Source organism: Diadema antillarum, unplaced genomic scaffold (assembly GCF_040938485.1).
Source record: "Diadema antillarum isolate AM-2024a unplaced genomic scaffold, OU_Dant_1.0 seq00000998_RagTag, whole genome shotgun sequence".
NCBI lineage: Eukaryota > Metazoa > Echinodermata > Echinoidea > Diadematoida > Diadematidae > Diadema > Diadema antillarum.
The window spans coordinates 2046672-2069318 of record NW_027271836.1 but is presented as its reverse complement, the minus strand read 5'-3'; the positions used below and the strand labels follow the sequence as shown (position 1 = coordinate 2069318).

At 38.3% G+C, this 22647-nt stretch overlaps 1 protein-coding gene across 1 annotated transcript in view; it reads right to left on the bottom strand.

The window, feature by feature from the left end:
• The window catches only part of LOC139742343 (voltage-dependent L-type calcium channel subunit alpha-1D-like), a 213355-nt gene that overhangs the window by 70719 nt on the left and 119989 nt on the right, over positions 1–22647 (bottom strand). Inside the window, exons 7-9 of the mRNA XM_071652922.1 lie at positions 15548–15651; positions 4180–4295; positions 2090–2143 (exon numbers count right to left, since the gene is read on the bottom strand). Of these exons, the coding sequence (XP_071509023.1) occupies positions 2090–2143; positions 4180–4295; positions 15548–15651 (274 nt within the window). The remainder of the gene's footprint in view (positions 1–2089; positions 2144–4179; positions 4296–15547; positions 15652–22647) is intronic.

The following is a 22647-nucleotide window of genomic DNA, read 5'->3' as shown; positions in this document are numbered from 1 at the left end:
CGCCAAGTCAAATATATCTAGAGGTGAATGTGTGGACTTATATGAATTCCTCCATATAGTAAGGAGGAGAGTTAGAAGTGAAAAAGCAAACTATGTTCTGCATTTTACACCAAAACTAGTTAGTACTTGGACTGCTAAAAGAATCATTTTTTTCAGTATCATGTTTAGTAGCTATCTGCTCAACTAGTACTATCTGTGGATTAGAAACACTTTAAGACATCCATTTTATAGGGTGATGCGTGAGAAGTTTCACTCAAATGGAAAGAGTGGGGAGAGTTTACCCTTTTTGAAAAACCGCTTTTCTGCAAATGGAGGAAAATTGGTATTCAAATGAAACGTTACTCACAATGAACACAAGATGATATCTATATTCTAGAAGTTTTTCAAATGGTGAATACTTCATGAAATTCATGTAAGTAAAAAACACCCGTCCCATACCAATTAAAATCAAGATCAAGCATGTGAATGTACGGTGATTTAATGGGAGATATTTCATTGAACTTGCATTGCTGTTTTTAACAATTTACAAGAACATTTTGCTATAAGGATATTATTACACCTTAAAACCTTAGCAACGACGCTTATACAGCTTTATGAGAATATTGAATGTACAAAGTAAACAAGAAACAGTATAACTCTATACTCTCATATTCTTATTATCCTAACATATTATTAACATATGGCAATTTTAGATATTTGATGTTTTTTTCCCCTGAAGCATAGTAGTTCATTCATTCAATCATCCATTCATTCAATGAGATAATATTCCAGAAGGTTAGTACTTGTTGATTAATATATTTATGAAATATGAAATCTATTATCTCATATCTGGTAACAATGGATAGATTTACATTGTAACTGCTCTCAAATTTCTGCCATTTTATTCTTTGCAGACAGAGAGATGACAAGTTAATCTTTTTCTTCCAATTTCAAATTGTTTACAATGGAATAAAATCCATAATAAGTAGCAAATCAGGGAATGGACACACTGGTTTCCGTAGGGATGGGTGGGGCATGAACAACAATCAGTAACTAAAGGGGTAAAAAAATCATTTCTTTCACTGTCTGAAAAACAGGGAGGGGACATGTGATGAATGCTCTAGTATATTTATTCTTTGATTTTTCAGGTAAGGGTAACAAAGGTATTTGCAATGATTGAGCAAATAGTGATGGGAGAGGTTAAAACCAATGCTTGACTTTTTTTTTCTTTTTTTTGTGGGAGGCAAGACTAGTTTCACATCTATGCAAGACAGCAATGCATAAATGCATAAACTCATCAAACCACTTTGGTGGAAAGTGTACTAGGACTTGGGAATTTCCTCTCTTTTTATCCTTAGGGAAAACACACAAAATGGTGGACTTCACAGCATTAACATCACGGATATCACTTTTAAAGGATGGGTCATGACGTTCATATTAACCAACTTTCAATTCCTCATGCTTCTACTCCAACAGTCAGAGCAAAATACATTTGCACTCAATGCTGAAATCATTATTAAGCTTGACAATTGTATGCAAACTACTGGTTGCTTTCCCCATTATGTAAGACAAATTCTTGAAACTGTTTGCATTTAGTTATGGGATGGTTTAACTAGAAGTATAATAATTCATAGATCTTTTAAATAGATACACATGAAAAACGATTATAGGTGATACTCCATACAATATCTTTTATTTGGAGATCTAATCAAATATTTTACCAAATACAATTGTGTGTAAAATGCTAGATAGCTTACAGTAAAATTTAATCCTCATAGTTTGATATTTTTTCTGGAATGTGTAAAAAGTTGCTGAACAGACATGGCATCTTGAAACTTTATCCTTCATCACCAGTGTATTCATGGTAAATTAACACTCTGTAAATACAATATCTGAAAAAAAAAGTAGTGTTAGTGTCCAGAACATCTTCTGTCAATGAACACTGCAACAGAAAATTTAATTTGAGAACATCAAATAAAAATTCAAGAAAGAAATTCCAAACAGCAATGATCTGACAATCAGAAGTTTACAAGCAGATGCTAAATCAAAACATACTAAAGAAATCAGTTCCTATCTTCACAAATTCTATTTCCAAAATATGCAAACTTACCGTGTTTGGGTGGCCCCTGATTTTGTTCACTGTCATTATCAGGGTCAATGTCCTCTGTGTGAACAAAAAGAATGGAAAAAATAAACAGTTGAAGATGATCATGTATAACATGCAACGACAAAAACTGTAAGTGCATTTCGTCGGCCTCATGCCAAAAGGGCCTTAACACCATCAACTTTGTACACTATTAGTGCCCTATTGGCATGAGGCTGACGATTTTTGCCTTATAAGCAATGTTCACATGGTCATGCACTAATTCATAACTTGAAAATTACTTCCTAACTACAAGTTGCATTCATAGGATGTTTATCACCAATAGAACTTTAGTTAGCTTACAATATGCTACACTTGATAAGATCCAGAGGCCCAACATGCAATGACCCCCATATCATACATACTACACCTTTACGTCACAAGTCTACAGAAAAATAAAAAGTAGTAAAACATTGATAGGGTCCTGCTCATAATATTCACTATATTCTTGTAAAAAGTTCTTCCAATTTATTTTTCTTATATTTTCCCTTTCCTTATTTCTTTTCTTCTTCTTCTTTTTTTTTTGTGGGGGGGGGGGGGGGGTTCTGTTTTGTGCCATATTGATACCAATGAACTAGCAATGAAAAAGACTTGCATGTACTACGCCTGACAGCCAGGGAGGGTAAAAAGTCCATCTTTAGTATACAGTATGTCCCAAAAAAAAATTACAACGGGCCCTCTGCAATGATATCTTTAAAAAATAGTGAATCAATCAAAAGTACAAATTCAGGAGATGAAACTATAACTCATTGCCCACATCTTACAGAAAACCCCATTCGATTTGCTTCCGTGATCAGAGAGAAATGAGGAATTTTGCAGAGGATGACAGGAATCTTTTCCCTCCACGTTCTGTCTATTGTATTCACACACAAGAGCATCGAATTGCCAAAATAAGAAGAATGAGACTCATAACATGCTTTACAACAATCCACATTTCTCTGTGACCGCTTAACCAAATTGAATGGGGTTTTCTGCAAAATAGAGCTAAGATGTTATATTTTAAGACCCTGAAGTAGCACGTAGACAGGTTGATCATATTAGGTGTTATCAATTCGAAAATCTGGTTGTAATTTTTGGGGCGACTTACTGCAGTATGTCCTCCAAAAAATTACAATCAGATTTTCGCATTGATAATGCTCAATATGATTTAGATTTTTTTAATGCTACTTCAGGGTCTTAAAATAAAATGTTTCAGCTCTATTTTGCAGAAATCCCCATTAGATTTGGTTGAGCGGTCACAGAGAAATGTGGATTGTTGTAAAGCATGTCATGAATCGGATTCTTCCGAGTGTAGCATTTCGATAATCTTGTGTGTGAATAATAGACAGAACTTGGACAGAAGAGATTCACGACATCCTCTACAAAATTCTGTATTTCTCTTTGACCACTGAAACAAATCAAGTGGGGTTTTCTTGAAGATGTGGGCAATAAGTTATAGTTTCATACCCTGAATTTGTGTTTAGATTGATTCACTATTTTTAAAGATATCATTGCGGAGGGCTCCGTTGTAATTTTTTGGGGGACATACTGTACAAGGGCTTGGTTTCATATCAGAAAACTATTGTGGAATCATGTGATCTAGTTAGTTTGTTGTTGTTTTTATATGGAGAATGTTCTTACATAGAGTAAAATCATCCTACTCTTGCACTATAATTGTGCTTTTTGTTAATGCAAAACAAGTTTGTAAGGGGTAATGAGTAATTCTTTTTACATAGATAATGAACATACAAGTGAAAAAAGCCCCCTCAAATGTCTTGCTCATTAGGAATTCTAAACTAGAAACTTGAGGAATCTATACATATTTCTGTGATGTTCATTAATAAAGTTGTACATGCTTTACTACATTCATAGGTGGACGACCGTAACATGATTTTGAGTAACAATGGACACGTCAGATGACCCACACTGCACCTAGTCACATGGAGGCTGATTCGTTCTGCATTCGAGTCCGCATAGACATGCCTTGTTATCAAGCCCTGCGATTAGCAGCTATTACAGCAGCATGCCCTAGAACTGAATATATTACATAACCGGTTGCAATGGTAACAAGTACTGACCCGCCTGCGTGATCCAATCCAGGTATCCTCTCAGGTCCTCTTCTATTTGCTGCTTCTCTCGCAACTTTTGGAAGGCACCACGAGCTTTCGCTTTCTCCCTCTCCTTGGAAAATTCTCTGCAACATAAAGACAATCACGGTAATGAGAACACAACCCAACCACAATACAAAGCGGAGGTCACTTGTTAATTGCTTCTATGCTTAGACAAAAACATTGTGTGTGTTTGTGTGTGTGTGTGTGTGTGTGTCTCTCTCTCTCTCTTTCATAAGAGTGAAATTGCTTTCTTAAATTCTTGGCTTGTGTAACTCATCGAAACATAAACTATCAAAGCCATGAGGAAAACGAGCACGAATAATTTGATGATTAAACAATATATCTCTATCTTTTTCTCTCTCTTCCTCCTTTGTCTCCCCCCTTCTATGGCGTACTGTATACGCTGAATATTTTGCAAGGTTTTTATTTTCGCGAATTTCACGAGTCAAGTGCTACTCGCAAATTTAAAAACAAGCGAAAATATCTACTTTGATCGGCAAAATAATGTGATGTGCACGCATGCATTCCTCCATTCACTACTGTATTCCACAACTGCGCATTTAACCACTCGCAAAATTGATGAGAAGTCCCTATTCCCAAGAAAAATTAGACTCGCTAAATATATGGCGCATACAATACATTTTTTCTCAATCTCCAACATACAAAGATTTTCTCATTTTTGGCTCCTACTACTGTAGAGCCATTGGGAGGGGGGAGGGTACCTCAGATACGGTATTTCAGTTCCATCTACACTGCTGTCTGCATCATTCACTAGCACATCCATACATCATGTTCAATGTGCAGTCAAAGGCAGAAACAGAGCACACAACCACTCAAAGAACTCCAATGTCGCAATTAAGGTAACAGCACGTATTGCTTCCTTGCTGGCCGTCTTTACGGGATGAATTGTCAACCCAGATATCTGCATGAATGCTTTGCTGAAAACTGCACATCCAAAAATAGCTTGCCCACTGGAGAACAAAAAGGAAATTCTGTTTACAAAGGAAATGTGCAGTCTTCAGATTGCAACATGATTGAATTTACAACAGTTTTATTTTATGTGCGTGTGTGTGTGTGTTTGTGTGTTTGGGTGTGAATATGTGACAAGAACAGAGATAGTCATGTTACAATACAATCATAAATCAATATTTTGTGCATACCATTACTACATGAAGCAAACCATCCTCTGTTGGTGGTCTGCAGATTACATTCAATCACAGCTGATATTTGTTGAAAGATACCGTAAGTCAATTACACTCAACCACTGCTGTAAAACATGATATATTCGCGGCACAAAATTTTCACGAATTGGAGCCGACGGCCTTTTTCGTGGCATGACATTTTCGCGAATTGCCACTGGCATTCAATGCATATAGTGTAGACAAGAAATTTTGCGTGCATTTTAATTTTGCAAATCATGGCGCTCGCGAAATTCGCGAAATGAAAATTCACGCAAACATTCCTTGTTTTACAGTAATTCTCGTAGGTTTGATTTGATATACCTGCAATTTTTTATGACATCTGCAAGTCTTTTGCTGATTTGATTTTGTAAATTATTGGATTCATCAAAAGAAAGAAAAAGTTAAATGTGATTTGTCAGATAATTGAGGTATTCATAAAGGCAAACCTAAAAATGAAGACAATTTTGAGAAAAAAAAAATATGGGTTTGAAGACAAATATATAATACTTGATCATAAGAAGAAAGAGAAAAAACATGCAGATTGTAAAAATACACAAGGCAAGTTATACTGTGAGCATTCCTCAGAAGGAAAAATAATCCAGATAAACTGATTTCATAGATTGCTATATAATTGATGGCAAGCTTGGCAAACTGAGCTCTTAATGCCTTCTTAAGCACCTTCATTTTTTTTAAATGTCTTTATATCTCTGTCAATTTAAAGGAGGGTGCCAAACAATATTTACGTTTACTTCAGAGAATAACTAGAATCACAAAATACACTGCAGATGTTTCATTAAGCCTTACAGTGCTGTGTTTGCCCACTTGCACACAGGCTGGAGTGCTTTCTTTGGCAAATGGCACAGATTTCTGGAAGCTAACAGTCAATGAACAGAGATTATCTAATCCCCCTACTCCAGAATGCATCACCATGGCTATCTTTTTGGCTTGAGGCATATTGCTACACCTGAGTGGGCTCACTAGTCTACCACTAGGTCAAGCTTGGATTAAGTACTGATCGCAAAGGAAAAAGCTTGAGTAGCTAGGCTACGTGCCCTGGCACGTAAAAGGTTAAAATTGGATACTAGAAAGATATAGTATGAAAGTTTCACAGGAGGATGATGATGACGATAGTATTTATAATGATAACAATGGCAAATGTCTGCGGAAATTATTTCTAAACAGTAACGAGCTATTGGCACACATCAACCTGCATATATTTTCAATGAAACACAAACTTTTAAGAAGCAATGACATACACTTGCAATTTGGATTGCAGAACTTTATTTCAGCAGAGGGCAATCTTAAGGAGAGCCGATGAAAAAAAAGAAGAAAGCTGGCAAACCTCAGCAGTCTTCATACTGCAAATTATTCCTTCTGTCACGGCCCAAACAATATATCAAGCTTAATTTCCCCCCTCAGTGGAAGGGCCGACGACCCCACCACTTCCTCTGGTCACTCAAAATGGCCATAAACTCTCCAAAAATGGTCGGTTGGAATGCAGGAAGAATATATCTTCCAATGCCCAGGTTACTGATTAAGGTCAGTGATGAATCACTTGTGCCCTTTACAGTGCAGCGAATGAAGCATGAATCTAGTTTGACTTCCATATACGCTCTTCTTGGATGCACTTAAAAAAAGAATAATTTTGAAGATGGCGATGTCAAGTTCACTAAGTTTTTCCCATCTTGCAGGCTCTTCAGCTACTACTATCTCGATGTAATTGCCGTCAATCAATTTTTTTTTTCACTCTTTACAATGTTGTAAACACCACCCTGATTATATTTTTTTCTTTTTTTACCTTTGCCTGCAACAGCGTTCTTTGGGTGACTTTTGAATGCCTTATTAACTCTTTATGTGCCACGTTGGCACGTCCGACTCAGTCGACGGCGCGCCAACTTCACATATTCTGCTCAACAAACAACGCCGCCAAAACCGGTCGATAAATCGCTAATCACTGCTAATCCCACGGCACAATGAAAGCGTTTCTCGTGCTTTTGTTCCTCTCATTATAGGGCTTGCATTGTATGTGGTGATTGACTATCAAGCGGTGTTCCCAACTAGATTTGCTCGTACATTCTAAGTTTCTGTCACGGTTTTATGTGCAAAAGTGATGCCTTTACAGTAATCCCTGGTAATGTAGTAACTGGTCATTCAAACGAAAAATTGAAAATAGATTCGTCATACAATTTATTTCGAAACAAAGCTTGGCATTCCTCTTAAACTTTGCCTACTATTATGCCCATCTTAACATAAATTTGTAGGAGTTATACAAATTGGAAAAACAGAATTCTTTCTCAAAGCATGACTACCTTCCTGTCTCAGAATAACGTGGCACACAGGGGGTTTCCACCATGGCACATAAAGAGTTAAAGGAAGCTATGCAGTAATATACGTAGTGTATTTCCACCCATCTACGTGCGATACATGCAACTGGATGTCGCACAGAATAAAACTTGGGTAGTTGATCTATGGTTGGAAAAGGAAACATAGCTTGGCGCCCAGCCAATAATGTATTGGACGGCCTAGATTTGATTTTCTTCTTCTCCTTGTTTTCCGAGACAGGTGTTGTAAAGATGGTTTGTTTTGTTTTGATGGGGTTTGGGGGGTATAAACTACATACAAGGAGACTCTTCCTTATTCATAAAAGGTCCTCCATCTATTCAGCCCTTTGCTTTTAGGTTGGTGGTGGGCCTCCTTTATAGTTAATTGAGATGTCAGAATCTAGTAGGGAACAAGTTTATGAAAAGTCATGCTACTTGGGAACTGACAATGTTTTGCATGAACTGACATTTTTTCCAGACATATGAAACCCAGTCAGGTATAGGGGACAAGATTAAGTATGGTGCTTTCAAAAGTGTTCTCATGTACGGGCTGGGGTCTATGCAAGATGCAGTGGTGATAAGATAAAGGTTTAGAGATGTTTTGTGGCCTTCATTTTCATAATCATTGCTGTAATGAACTGTTATTTTCATAAATCTTAAAAACAAGATGATTTTACTGAAATGGTAGAATATCCTGGCAATCACAGGCCATAAGGGCAATACTGCTTTTATTGATCAGACTAAGTAAGAAGGCCTTTCTGCTTCTAAACTTTTTTTTGGGGGGGGGGGTGGCAATGGAATGAAATGTTTCCACATCAAAAGATGTCAAAGACGTTGATTGACAGCAAAAACAAAAAACAAAAACAAAAACAAAAACAAAAACAAACAAAAACCTCATTGTAGCATACATAACTGCTTTTTGTTCACTTATTAAAAAAAGAAATCATTCTGCTTGATAAAGAAACCACAATCACATTTCTCAATCTGGACAGGTCACAGAAAGTACACACATAAAAATCATTGAGAATGTCAAGGGATATGCTGTTCATTCAGTTTGGAAATTTTGAGAGTTCTGGCACTGTAACCATGGTAAAAACAACAACAAAATGTGTCTGATATAATCACATCAGTTCACTAAACAATGTATGACGTCTTTTGTTATGGAGACATTAGTTCCACTTAGCGGACACAGCGCGGCTACCCATCACCACAAGGTGTAATGAAGCGAGTTGTAATTCCATCATTTTATAATGAGAGATGCGGTGGGGGGAGCCTGTATCGCTGAGTGCATAGTTTCCAAGAACACACAAGGCCAGTAGCACATTCAATGTCGCACCAAAAAAGCACTCCACTTTGTCGTCATGAAAATGTGCGGGTTGGAGCTGCTGACTGAAAAAGCACGAAATCTAGATGAATTTATTTTTATTCAAAAGTTTCTTTCTCACAAAAAAGCTCCTATCAATAACAAGGCTGTTGCTATTGCAATTTATACTGTAGACATCTACAAATGTGTATATTTGCATGCATATGCATCCTGTAAGGGCATCAGTGCATGTGTTTACATCCAGAAAACAAAAAATATTCACTAAAAATTTGGGTGTGTCTCTTCCTTCAAAGAGAAAATGACATGTGCTTAGCTAGTTCTTGGACTAATCAGTTATCTACAACTTTACAAGATCAAGAAATCATTAACTGGATAGGGTGATGTTGCTTTAATACATGTTTTCCATAGAGACATGCCCAAGTATAGTGGTCTTCAACGGGTTAAAGACTTCATAACAAGGATGCACAAATGTTCTCTAATGGAAGGGTTTATGAAGGATGTAACATAAAATTGTTTCTTTTTTTTTTTGGGGGGGGGGGGAAGGGGGGATGGGCAGGGAGATATGGTGTGGGGAACCAAAGCAGCCCTATCTGAAACGGAAACAACAACCTCACAACAAGTATTTATGTTTCTCCTAATTTTTACAGTATAAACCCGTCCTGAGGGAGAGTAATCTCCCACCCCCATTCATTACAGTATTCCTTATCAGTACACATAAAGGCCCAAGTGGCTTCAAACACCTCGTTTTGTATCATTTTCAACACATTTCACATTTAGTCCACCAAACGCATACACAGACACAGACACACACACACACACACACACACACACACACACACACACACACACATGAGCTGAACTTTGACAGTGCATTGGGATCCCTAATGAAAAGGAGGTGACAATGTTTTCATGTTGGCCCTACACTTTGCCATGTCTTTTAGATGATTGTCAACCCAGATGGAAGTAGGGACATTAGATCCACTGCACATGGCCATCAAAACTCATCCTTTGGTTTCTTGTTGAAGCAATCATATTCTAAGCATACTTTCACATGACAGCATACCATTCAAGGCTGTTTGCAAGCACTAGAGTAAAGTAAGATCATAAGAACAGGGTCATGGGAGTTCTATTAATCCATCCTGAGTTCCTACAAAATGCAGGATTTCTATGGGAAAGGCCACCAAGTTGTGATTACTCGATGGGTTACAATTCATTCATAGCAAGTACAAACTCAGGATATTGCTGCATTGCTTGAATTTTTGCTCTTAAAACATGCCATCGGTTTCAGCCAAAATAAACATTCCCACACTTATGAATGATTATGCTCTGTATCATCTGTATCACAGGTTTGGACAATCATTCTGCAAAGTATTTCAAAAGCTTTCAAGCGTCATATTTGATTGAAATAAACTGAATAGAATTTCATTTGATTAATCCCCCCCCCCCCCCCAAAAAAAAAAGAAGAAAAAAAAAAGAAGGAAGAGTAACTGCTTTTAGAGACATGCCTGATATTGAGGCAGAAATGTGACTGGAAACCAGAGGCTTAAAAGTGTCGAGTAAGTGCACTTTGATTTTGTTTAGTGTTTAATGAAAAGCACGCTGACTGGTAATCTTGACACATGGAATGGAGAACTAAGTTCTGACATTAATGTGATGTCGCATCAATCTCTTGTGGCAGGCAATTAATAAGATGAGGGGGAAGATGGGATTAGCACCTATCACTGACGGCTCCAAGTCTGATGTCAACAACGCCTCTGACTGAGATGTACCAGTCTCAATGTGAGGTGTTCTCAGAAACACCTCGTACGACATTCACGCACTCGCGAGGGTGTAAGGTTGTGAATCCGAACAAGGACGCCCTCAACTCTCAGTGCATTTCATTTGCCAGTCACGCCATCCACTGTGTCGCTTTTTTCACCACTTTGCTCAGATGTGGGGGAGGGGGGTGAACTAAAGGTCAGTGAACAGGGATTAACATAATACCTCTAATCCCTATCCCACCACTTTGACCTCAAATGGATCTCTGATACTGTCCAGAGTCTGAATGGGTTGACCAATATTACACGAGGGGTCAAGTTATATAGGAATTGACTCACTACCTCTAAAACACAGCAATATATATCGTCCAAAAGAGGTGCTTTGTGTAAGCTGAGGTTTGACCAAATATTCATGAACTACATAACGTAGCATGGCAAGTTGTAACTACGTTGTATGTTCATCAAGTGCATAAGTTGTAGAGAATTGCTTTTTTTTCCTGCTTACATGTTTAAGTATAAAGGGAAATGTTGAATTGTACCTTTACAGAATATACATTTGTGTACATATTACTATACACATGATATATATTTGTATTCATCTCTTTCTTTCTCTCATTATATGTGACCCTGCATAACAAAACCAACAAAAAGTTGCCAGACATGGATTTTTAGCTAAGAGCAAATTCTGAAAGAGCAGACTTCAAGCTTTAAAATGATGTATATCTCAATTTAAATGAACTCTCCTAACCTATCTAAATATCGGAAAGAAAGCACACACTCAGAAAAAGTGTGAACTAAGAAAAGAGGCTCTGAAGTACAGGGTCTATCCATGCATTTAGTCTTTACCAAGCCATGATAGCTGTATGATGAATGGGACAAAAACAGGATGTACAACCACCGGAGCAACAACAAGAAAGGGATTATCACATTAAGTTGAAATTTAGGATGCCTTATTAACATATTCTTTCCATGGTTAATGCCAACTTTCATAGCAGTAGCATCATCCTTTCTAAAGTTATTAGAGTTGAAAGTGAAGAGTGTGTACGGGGTTTTTAAGAAATGAAAAGGGGACTCTATAAGACACAGATAATCACAATATTCTACAAAAAAAGTGTTGGAGAAAAATTGCTAAAAACACCATTTCCAGTCCTTCTATGATCCCAAACTTTAGCATTATGTAGCTTGCTCTTTCAGAATACATAAAAAACTCAAAATTGGCTAGGTTGACCCATTTCACCTATTTTTAACCCTCACACAAAATCAGTGCATGGGACTTTTTGTTGGTTTTGTGACGCATGGTCACATATCATAGCATAGAGTTTCAACAATTGTTCCATGTTCATATCATGAGAAGACAGCAATTCTATGTATCTAACCATGGCACTCTGCCAATGCACATGTACATTATCTATGTTACCCACAGCCACTTGGATATGTGACATAGTATGATAGCATTGCATTTGATTACACATGCTGCAGCAGTGTTCACTCCTTGTAATCTCAGCTATTTCATTTTCGCCTCGATAGCGAGACACGTACATCAGTTGGCCTTCATAAACCGTAGATTAATAACTTTTGAAGACAGAGGAAACCTGAGGCCCAGGCCCCACAAATGAATCACAGGCCTTTTCTTCCTCTCTTTCTTTCTTTTATCCCAGCACCTAAGCAGCTGAGCCCTTTGTAATCTCTTCAAGACTTTGCATGTAATTTTCTTTTTCCTGCAGTCTCTTGAAGATTTGGTTTTGCGTGGACAGGCAGGTGCTTGTAACAAGAGTAAATGACCATTAAGGAAGAGCCCTTGAAGGGATATGAAATGCCACGAGTTAAGGAGATGTGATGAATAATTTACTACCCACAAGTATCATCTTTCCATTTCAGATGAAAATGCAATCTATCTTTTGTCTGAACTATCATCCCAACAGTATTTGCACTTCTTTAAGAAAAAAAAAACAATCTTTGACATCAATGAACATCTTCAATACATGTGTCAGAACAATAACACTATTGCCAATTTACAAAATCTGATGCTACAGTATACCATTAACTATAATATCATACCTTTCTCCTTCCAGTTCATCACACACATATATTTTGATATGTGGGACTGTCAATTTGGCAGCATAGTGTTAAGGTTCCAATACTGATCAATCACTGTAAGGGGCCACTGACTCGTGAAGGAAAAAATTAACGTTTTCATAGAGACCATCTTTGCAGACAATAGTGGCAAATGGCAGAGATTGTGCTTGAGGGAAAACTTTCTCTCAGCTTCCATTTACTTTCATTTGATAACCATTATTAGATTTTTATCTATTGAAGTGCCTCGCCAAGGTGCAACTGTCGCTGCCAGGGGATTTGAACCCCAGACCTTAAGCTAACAGTCCATTGTCTTTATATGTACTCAGCTACAACAGCTCCACAATCATATTGACAATACCAGCAGCAACAAAAGTATAACGTACTAACAATGTCACAAATCAGCAACATGGCCATCTCGATAGAAACATCACACATTACTGTACATTTGTGTGAGCAAAGAGTTTGCAATTAATGTGACCATATCTTGTGACAAATCTATTGCAGCCTTTTTGAGAGAGAACAAAAAAAAAAATAGTCTGAGAGCAATTTTGTCACTTCTATTGGTATGAGGTGTTCCAGTAATTTTACAAATTGTGTGAAATTGATAAATCTTGACATCCTTTGAAGACTGCAAATTTCAGATGTGATTAGGTGTCAAACCAGAAGGGGGATCTAATGAGAAAAGTGTATATGGGCTGACTTCAAATAATTACGGTTATTGCTAAGTTCAGGATGACAAAAAGAATTGTAACCAGCTGTATTTCCCGTTCCCCTTTTATTTTGTATGACTGCAGGTCGACACATGTCACTCACAGCCTTGCCATTCTTTTCACTCATCGGTGCCTGGCTGGACGAAACCATTCCAAAAGTACCGAAGAAAACAAACATTTGTGCTTGCATAGGGCAATTAAACCAATAAGTTGGAATGCAGTGGTAATTGACATGATTGATCGTTTTCCCGAAGGGAATCGATGGCGACTGCTGTGATGTTGCCCCACATTTTTGCAGGCGTGTTTTGAGAGCCTTAGCATCCAGTAATGTGACGGTGAGGATGACAGAGTCAATACGCTTTCGCACGGTGAAGACGGGCTGGTTTTTTGGCGCCTCCCGGATCCATCAACATTTGGCAGTGGGCCTCGCAACGCACGGAATGCCACGCCCTGGGGCAACTCGGACGCCCGGATTGGGTGTGCGGGGGTCGACCCAATGCGTCCTGAATTTGACCCCATCAGCAGCGCAGTATGCTTTTCACCTGTCTCACAGATGTAACATGCTAATGAATTTCTCACTACCTGTGCTAAACATTCACTTTCCACTTTGTAAACATGTCAGTACTCTTAGAATGTAATCAAGTAAGACTGAGCAATACTGCATGAGCTGCTGTCAATGAATAGTTCATTTGTCTAATTGGACGAACCACAATTTATCATGCATTACATATTTTTTGCTTTACAATATTTAATTATGAAAATATTTTGCTATTGCATACCTTGTCCATCTCATGACATATCCTATACATTAATAAATTGTTACAGAAAAGAATATGAAATTATGTTTTCTCAAAGAAAATGAAAATGAAATCTGAATCAAACTGAACTGAATTTTTTTCTTTAGCATCTCAGAACAGATTTATATGGTAACTTGCATAACGACGCCCGGAGATGCCTTGTCTGCAGTTCAGATTTTAACACACATGAAAAATGTAATAATATGGCAAACAGAGAGAAAAGAAAAAAACCTCCTGGAATTCTCTGTAACAAGAGAGGGAGCTGGCCTGAAGAAAGGGGTTGCCCAAATCTCCCTTGCACTTGATGACATTAGAAGAAATTAATACTGCCATCCGCTACCTTGCCAAGCCATTTTGTCAGCCACAGATTATTTTTTACAATATACTGCATATGTCGAATATTTTTTATTTTTGCGAATTTCGCGAGTCAGGTGCTATTCGCGAAATTAAAGACACGCGAAAATAATGATTCAGATCCCGATATGAACATGACGCACACGTATACATTTCTCCGTTATGTGCAGTCCTCCACGAGCACAAATTTAACCACTCATGAAATCGTCGGGAAGTCCCGATTCGCAAAGATTTAGACTCGGTAAATATATGGCGTATACAGTATTTCACTTTGGTAGGTGAACTTTGACAGTACACTCATGTGTAACAATGCTACAGTCAACACACACACACACACACACACACACACACACACACACACACACACACACACACACACACACACACACACATGCACATACAAGTACACACACACTAACATGCACAAAAAACAGCAACAAAACATGGACTATAATAAGGATATAATCCCTAACCATTTGTAGCTAGTTTGGGACATTGGCACCAATCTGCGAGGAAAGCTAGTCAGATGATGTGCCGATCGACGAACATGGCACAAGAGGGTACCAACACTGGGAAATGATTCTGATTGTACAACTCAAAATATCTCTACAGATGGATATGTTCCTCTCTATGTTTTGCCATATCATGTACATTTGCCACATCATACTGTAGTAATGGCATCGGACGTACAGACATCACAACATGGGAATTCATCCACTTGAAGGAATGTTGTAGCAATGAGAGTTGATGCAGCTGGACGGGCAAGAGTTTGACAGAACTAGATTCCATTGATACATTCAGGTCAGGTGACTTACCCGCTCAGAACACCAAGAACCAGGTTAAGGACGAAGAAGGACCCGATGATGATCAGACTCACAAAGTAAATAAATGGCCACGCCATTCCTGCTGCATCGTTGATCTGAAGGAATTAAAAAAAGATATGTATACATCATAAATCAAGAGAGAACATTTTCCAACAATGCATCATCCTATTGAATACACATCTGTATCTTGGGCAAAATCCATTTACTCTTCATTACTTCTTGGGCAAATGTTGGTTAACTCTCAATAAATCTGGAATTTTCTCCCCTTTCTGCCTATAGTTTCTCTTTATCTCCCTGTCTTTATTTCCCTTTACATATTTGGATCATTTTAATAGGCCTATACTTTATCTCCCCCTGTATGTCTTTTTCTATGTTTATTTAATACTTGAATGAGCCTAAACTTTCTCTCTCCTTCCCTTTTTGTTTTTAGTTTTAATGTGCCTACACTTTCCTCCCCCATCTCTGTCTGTCTGTCTGTCTGTCTGTCTGTCTGTCTGTCTGTCTGTTTCTCTCTCTCTCTCTCTTCCTTTCTATGTTAAGTAGTGTCAATGAGCCTAATCTTTCCTCTTTGTCTGTATGTCTTTCTCTCTCTGTTTCTCTTTCTTCTTCTTATCCTTTTCCATTTCCTCCCACCGATGACCTCAGCCTGCTTGATGTAAGTGCACTGGCAAACATCTGCCATCACCCGGACCCTTGAAATGGAGACAAGTCCAAATGTACGAGGGGTATCGAGTGAATCGCGTTGCGGGTCCCATCCCAAACATTAGGCCTCTTACGTCTCATATCCACTGTACAGCTCATGTTGCCATCCTTGTTTCTCACCCACGCACAAAAAAGAAAAAAAGCAGAAATCAATCAGTCCCACTACACTTGAATACATGGGGGGGGGGGGGGGGGGGAGGAGTCTCCGGAATAGGCACATACCAGCAAGCTAACCCAAGTCAAAGATCAGAACAAACATAATCAGAGTGATTAAAAGCTCATCATGCTTGCACTCTCCCCCTTTTCCCCCCACCTGCCCTCTCAGCTCTTTTACCAAATTTGTTTTCTTCCTGCTCCTATACTTCCACAAGGAGAGTGAAGACGGACAAACATACACACACAGGAGAGCGAGACGTTCAGAGTCACATGATTACTCGAAAAGTCAGGTGATATCTGAATGACATCAACATTCAGCACTGATTCGTAAACCAACCAGACGGCAGAATTGGTTCAATTTTCAATAATGTCCAGATTGATCGCAGAGGGCTAATTTGATATTTCTCATTAGGGAGAGAAATGAGTACAAATATTTTCACTGCACTGGGGTCATTACTCAACAATCTAGCCTCTCATTTTCTATCTGACTTTTGATTTTATAAATCCATATCAGAGAGAGAGGAACAAAACTACTTGTGCATCGCCCTACAGATGCAAATGATTCTATCTGCTATGTTGTCAAGGAATCAAAGAAGTAAAAGAAAAGATCACCACAATACCTCTACCAATATTTGGCAATGCAGACAAACACTGGTCAATGAATCTTAAGTGATTTGTGTGAGTAAAATGATTTTCTTCCATTCTTTTGATGTATCTGTACAAGATATGATTTTCAGAAAATATGATATTTTGACATGAAAGGTATATCTGTACATATTGACTTCTTAACTGCAAGTATTTCAAAGGATCCCTTGAAATAAAACTTTAGCCAGGAGGCAATTTGAACATATTCTGATCTAATACCAAATCAATCATCACTAAGCCATATCTCATTACTTCAGAGTTTTCTTGGTTTTATATCTCTGACAAGTATTGGAGTAAAATGGTGAAAGATAACATGGGTTATATTTCCAAGCATTTATGAGATGGCTTTATCATCATAAAAAAACATAATACAAAGCAAAACAAAAAACAGAGGAAACTACAGGCGCAAGCTTTGAAGGTTGGAGTAAATTAGCTAAAAGATTTTGCTTTTCATGGCAATTAGAGCAATAGAAAGAGTCTCCTTCTCCCAAGATGTTGCTGTCCGAGTCGTTGCCGAGGTAGCACCACGGCCAAGACGCAGATTGTCAAACATCATCAAAATTCAACAGAGGTGAATTAAGGTTTTGATTATTTCCCTCTCACTCAAGCTCTCTATTTCTCCATCCCCCCCCCACCCCATCTACCTATATCTCTTATCAATTCCCTTCCAATTACTCCGTCTTCTTCAATTACCTCTTCTTTTATCACAAGGAATTTTTGTCCTTTTCTTCTCTCTCTCTATTTATCTACATCCATCTCTCTCACATTCCCTTTCCAATTGCTATTCCTTGTTTAATTGCCTTCATTTTCATCACAATAGTTTTATTTCTATCATTCCCTTTCCGCCATAGCAACTTCCATTTCTGCAGTTATCTCTACTCCTATACTCCTGTCTTGTTTTCATCAAGACATCTTCTCTTTTCTTCGGCTTATTTTTAACTTTTTTCTTCTGTTTGTCTCCTTTCCTTCAGGCCAGCTCACTATGTGTTCTGCAAATAATATACCTATTTCTTTGGAATATGTTTACTCTCTCCATCTTTCCATGTACTTCTCATTTCTACAATTTCCTTTCCAGTTATGAATATGACGAAAATTGGATGATAAAATCTCGTTCATATATTGGCTGCTATTATTTCTGAATTGAGTATGGCAAAAAAAAATGACAACTGGGTCTATAAAAGTCTACTGTGATACATCAGTGGGTCAATAATCATTCAACAAAATAAGCACAATACCTTTAATAAATTTTACATGATAATGAATATGCAGAGACTCCAACCCAAAACACCTTCTGATCTGGAGATTCTCCTGCCCGAAACCCCTAGCAAACGGGAGACTCCAAGTTGATGTGTGCGAAGCGCGAAGTTCCTAGGGTTCTAGATGTTCTCTGGTGCTTTTAAGGCATATTTTTTCAACACACGATAGCAATAAGTAAGAAATACTTTCCACCGGGAGACACAGAGCCAGGGCGGGAGAAATCAAATCTCAATCGGAGAACGGGAGATTTTGCAAAAAATGGGCTTTCGGCGGGAGATCTCCCGTCGAAAACGGGAGAGTTGGAGTCTCTGAATATGTGCAATCTAGCCGAAATCCCCTTGGATATATTTTCATGGGTTATACACTATTACAAACAACAATAATGGTAGAGGTGTTATTGTTTTCATCGCTATCATCATATTGTCAATCATCATCATAAATATCTGGAATACCATAAATATTTCGATCACTGCTAAACAGTCAATGCAATGCAAACCCACACCATTATCACAACCATTATGATCATCGGCTACATTGTTATTCATTTGATGTTAAAGATTACTAGTATTTTTTGTCTTCACTACAATTTGACCGTCTTTAATGCACACCAGCTTCGTTCGGCTCCCCCCTCCCTTTTCCCCTCCCCCTTTAACCCCACTCAGACCACAAACTTTGCACGGTACCAGTCTGCTCGGCAAAGGTCATGGTTTTTCCCATCCGGTCATCTGGCGGTCAGCTATAGACACAGATAGGATCTCCAGGTAACACGCAGTCTGGCCTCACATTCCAATCCCAGTCACAAACTATTCATCCACCTCGCTTAAGCCAGACACCACGCTGTTTTCAGTTTTAAACTGTTCCTGCTGTTTTTTGGGGGGTGGGGGTGGGGAGATTTCACAAATGCACACCCAAAACAAGAAACAGAATCAGAAGTATGTAAATGTCATGGCACCGGCCATGATATAATGGGCATTGCAAGAAAGGCCCTCCATAACCTGAATAGAGGACATTTTTGTCTTGTTTTTTTAAGCAGAAGTGCAGAGGACATACTTAGCTGTCAAGTGGTGACTTCCTCTGAAATTTGTACTTTACAAGGACTGAATGTCCACAGAGTCACAGATATCCGCCCACTAGCAGTTTGGAAATCTACACCAATAATTTCCGTTTCATTCTGAGTATACTTTATGACATACTTGAATCCAAAAGAAGGGAAACACACAAATGGAGTATAGCGAAATGGAGACATGTTTATGAGATATCGAGTGAATTTTTGGTTTGTTTTCTTTTCAAAGATTTTTTTCCCTTATTTGTATCTGTCCTTAGAGCAAGATAGGAAAAGCTTCTTGAAAGTCACTCTCCGAGCATGAAATGACTCCTCATGTACTCAGACACGCTCTGATAATGACAACAGTCTACTCCTCGAATCACTTCCTCCATTAACCTTCCACCGCCTCATGAATGAGGACAGGCATCCCTCCAAGGGGAGGGGCGAGGGTTGGGACTCTCTAGGATTAATTCTGACGACAATTTGCTGTATGTGTGTATATGTGTGTGTGTGTGTGGGGGGGGGCACAAGGGAGGAAGGGTGGCATCTCAGGGGCCCTCATGTCCCTATCTTTCAACACACCCCTCCCTGCCACGATTCTGCTGTATCTTTGGGTAACTGTATCATACACCTGAGGATCTCTAAAGGCTGGGCACACTTCAGGAAGTGACTGGAAAGGGCGGAGGGGGTTGATTGGAAGAAAGATGGCATTAGCAACAAATGTCTCAAGAACAACAAACCTCACAGTGACACATTCTGAGTTGGCAGAGGGATGGGAAAAGAGAAAGGGGATCAATTGAGATGGGAAGGAAGCAAATCACACAGTCCAGAAATTTATGAAAACAAAAAAATTCAATTTGTAACAGGAATATAATGGCTGCCATTTCTCATGTGTGTTGTTGTTGCTGTTGTTGTTCTCCATATCTTATAATACTGAACTTCATCATGTGAAAAGATCTGAAAATTTGAGTGCATATTGCATTTATGAGAAGTGATTCCACCCTCTTGTTCACTAAGTAACCATCTCAAAAACCTAATTCTCTGGTTGCAAAGATCACAGGAATGCCTTTTTAAAATTTTTGTGCAGCTGCAGATCACACGATGGCACAATGAAGGATAGTATCAGTGATTAAGCATATAGACAAGACTCTGAACATTCTGAATTCTTTGACTCCCCATATAAGCCCCAATATATACCCCATCCCCTCCTCCTTCAATTTTCTCATGGGCTGGAAGCATGTAGTGCATCTTAAAGTTGATCTATCAACAAAGACCTATTACTCTTTTCAAGCTAACATGACATCAAGGCTATACAGCTATATCTGCAGAGATGAGTCAACATTTTTGATGCATGTACAGAACATTCCACAAAGACATGAAGTCATTCGCATTAGACGTGTTTTTTGGATTGGGGAATATTTTTCAGATCTTGTACATTCTTGCTCCAGAAAATTTGATGTGACAAAGGAAGAAAAGAGATGCAGGCAGGGAAAAAAAAGAGACAATTCCACTCTTTCTAAACTATATCATAAATGTATCTTCTGGTCACAACTATTTAATTCAATGAGATAAAGATAGAAAGCAAAAGCGAGTAAAGGAAAGAAAGAGAGATTAGAACAGAGAGAATGAGAAAAAGGTAGAGACAAAAAATGGAAATAACAGACTGAGCGCAGAGAAAAAAAAAGAGAAAAAAAATGAGGAAACGGGGGAAAATTATAATGATAGAATACAAGATACAATCGTTGTACATCAAGGTGGGGGAATGAGGGGGAAAAAAAATGGCTGATCGGCCAGGAGCCTAGCTGTCGCCCTAATGATTGTAATATTGCCTTGACCAATCTTGCAGGACAAACACATATCAATCAGTGTGTCGTTTGGACGGGAGAACTCGGCAACCATCCGAAACCTTCCTGTCGGGGGTTGGTATACATACACACATCGTCGACACACATCGATCAGTGGTCGTCCGGGGGAGAAAAAGTCACATGACACCGACACGCAATCTGTATACAATAATCTCCGGCGTATCATGAAAATTGACAGATTTCCTCTGCAGAGTGCACATCGCAAAGTCACAAGCATTTGTTTTGTACATGGACCTGATGCATTGACACACCTACATGCATCCCATCTCCCTCCAATATTTTACAGCACGTGATTCTAATATTGTTCTCGATCTGTAGTTTGACAAAGTTCTTTTGCATTCTCTCCGTTGTGTTTGTTTGTTGTTGTTGTTTGTTCTGTTTATCCATATACAATTATTCTCCTTTAACCATCAGGTCTTAAAGGGTTTGTTCTAATATTAATGAAATCAACGGAATAACTAGTTTGCTACAAACAATCGTAACTCACTGCTCATATGAACTGGGTGTGGCCTACATGAGAAATACACTAGCCCCATTCACTCTTATAGTGAAATATGGCTGTATTTAGGGTTATTCAAATTTCAGACGAAATACGGATGCAATCTTTGTGTGTGAATTGTGTCACGAAAAACCACTCATTGTACAACAGTGTATTTCTCCAATGATTTGCGTCGGATAGGTAAACTTTCGAACTAGTAATACCATGGTATTTTGCAATGAAAATCGTAACAACAGAACGTGATAGTTTGTAGATGAGAATAATAGCAATATCAACAGTGTAATACCAAGATACAGTAATTCTAATGTATTAGATTAACCTATTACTTACCAGCTCCAGAAATCCTCAAGGGATCTGTACAAGGATTACTAGATTCCAGGAGGTAACAGGTATAATCGTTTCTCAATTTCACCTTTTCTACATCTTTTCTTATATTTCATATCTACCTGTTTAAATTCATGATCTCAATTGATTTCATACAGAGCATTCAAAAATTTTTGCTCCACCTTATCCCATTTGGATCCCTATTACATCATCTTATCTTTTGTCATCCTGTCCCCCCCCCCCCTCCTTTGCATCAGTTTTGGTTTCCTCTATGTAAACTAACTATTCCAAAATCCACTGTATTTCTAGCAACACAGATTTTAATCTGTTTCCTGCATTTCTCAATTAGTTCCTCTCATAAGAAAGCATCCATTTAAAATGAAGGAGCAAGTATCAAAAGTTCTGTTAATTTTTTCTTTTTTTTTTCTTTTTTTTTGGGGGGGGGGGGGTGAGAAAAAGGAAAAAGGAAGAGCTTTGTGCATCATTTGGGCTGGTATAGAATGACATATATATCACTGAAATGTATTATAAACACTATTTACCTCATGGAAAAAACGAGCAAAACAGAATTTTGCCTGCCAGGATCACGGGCAAACAT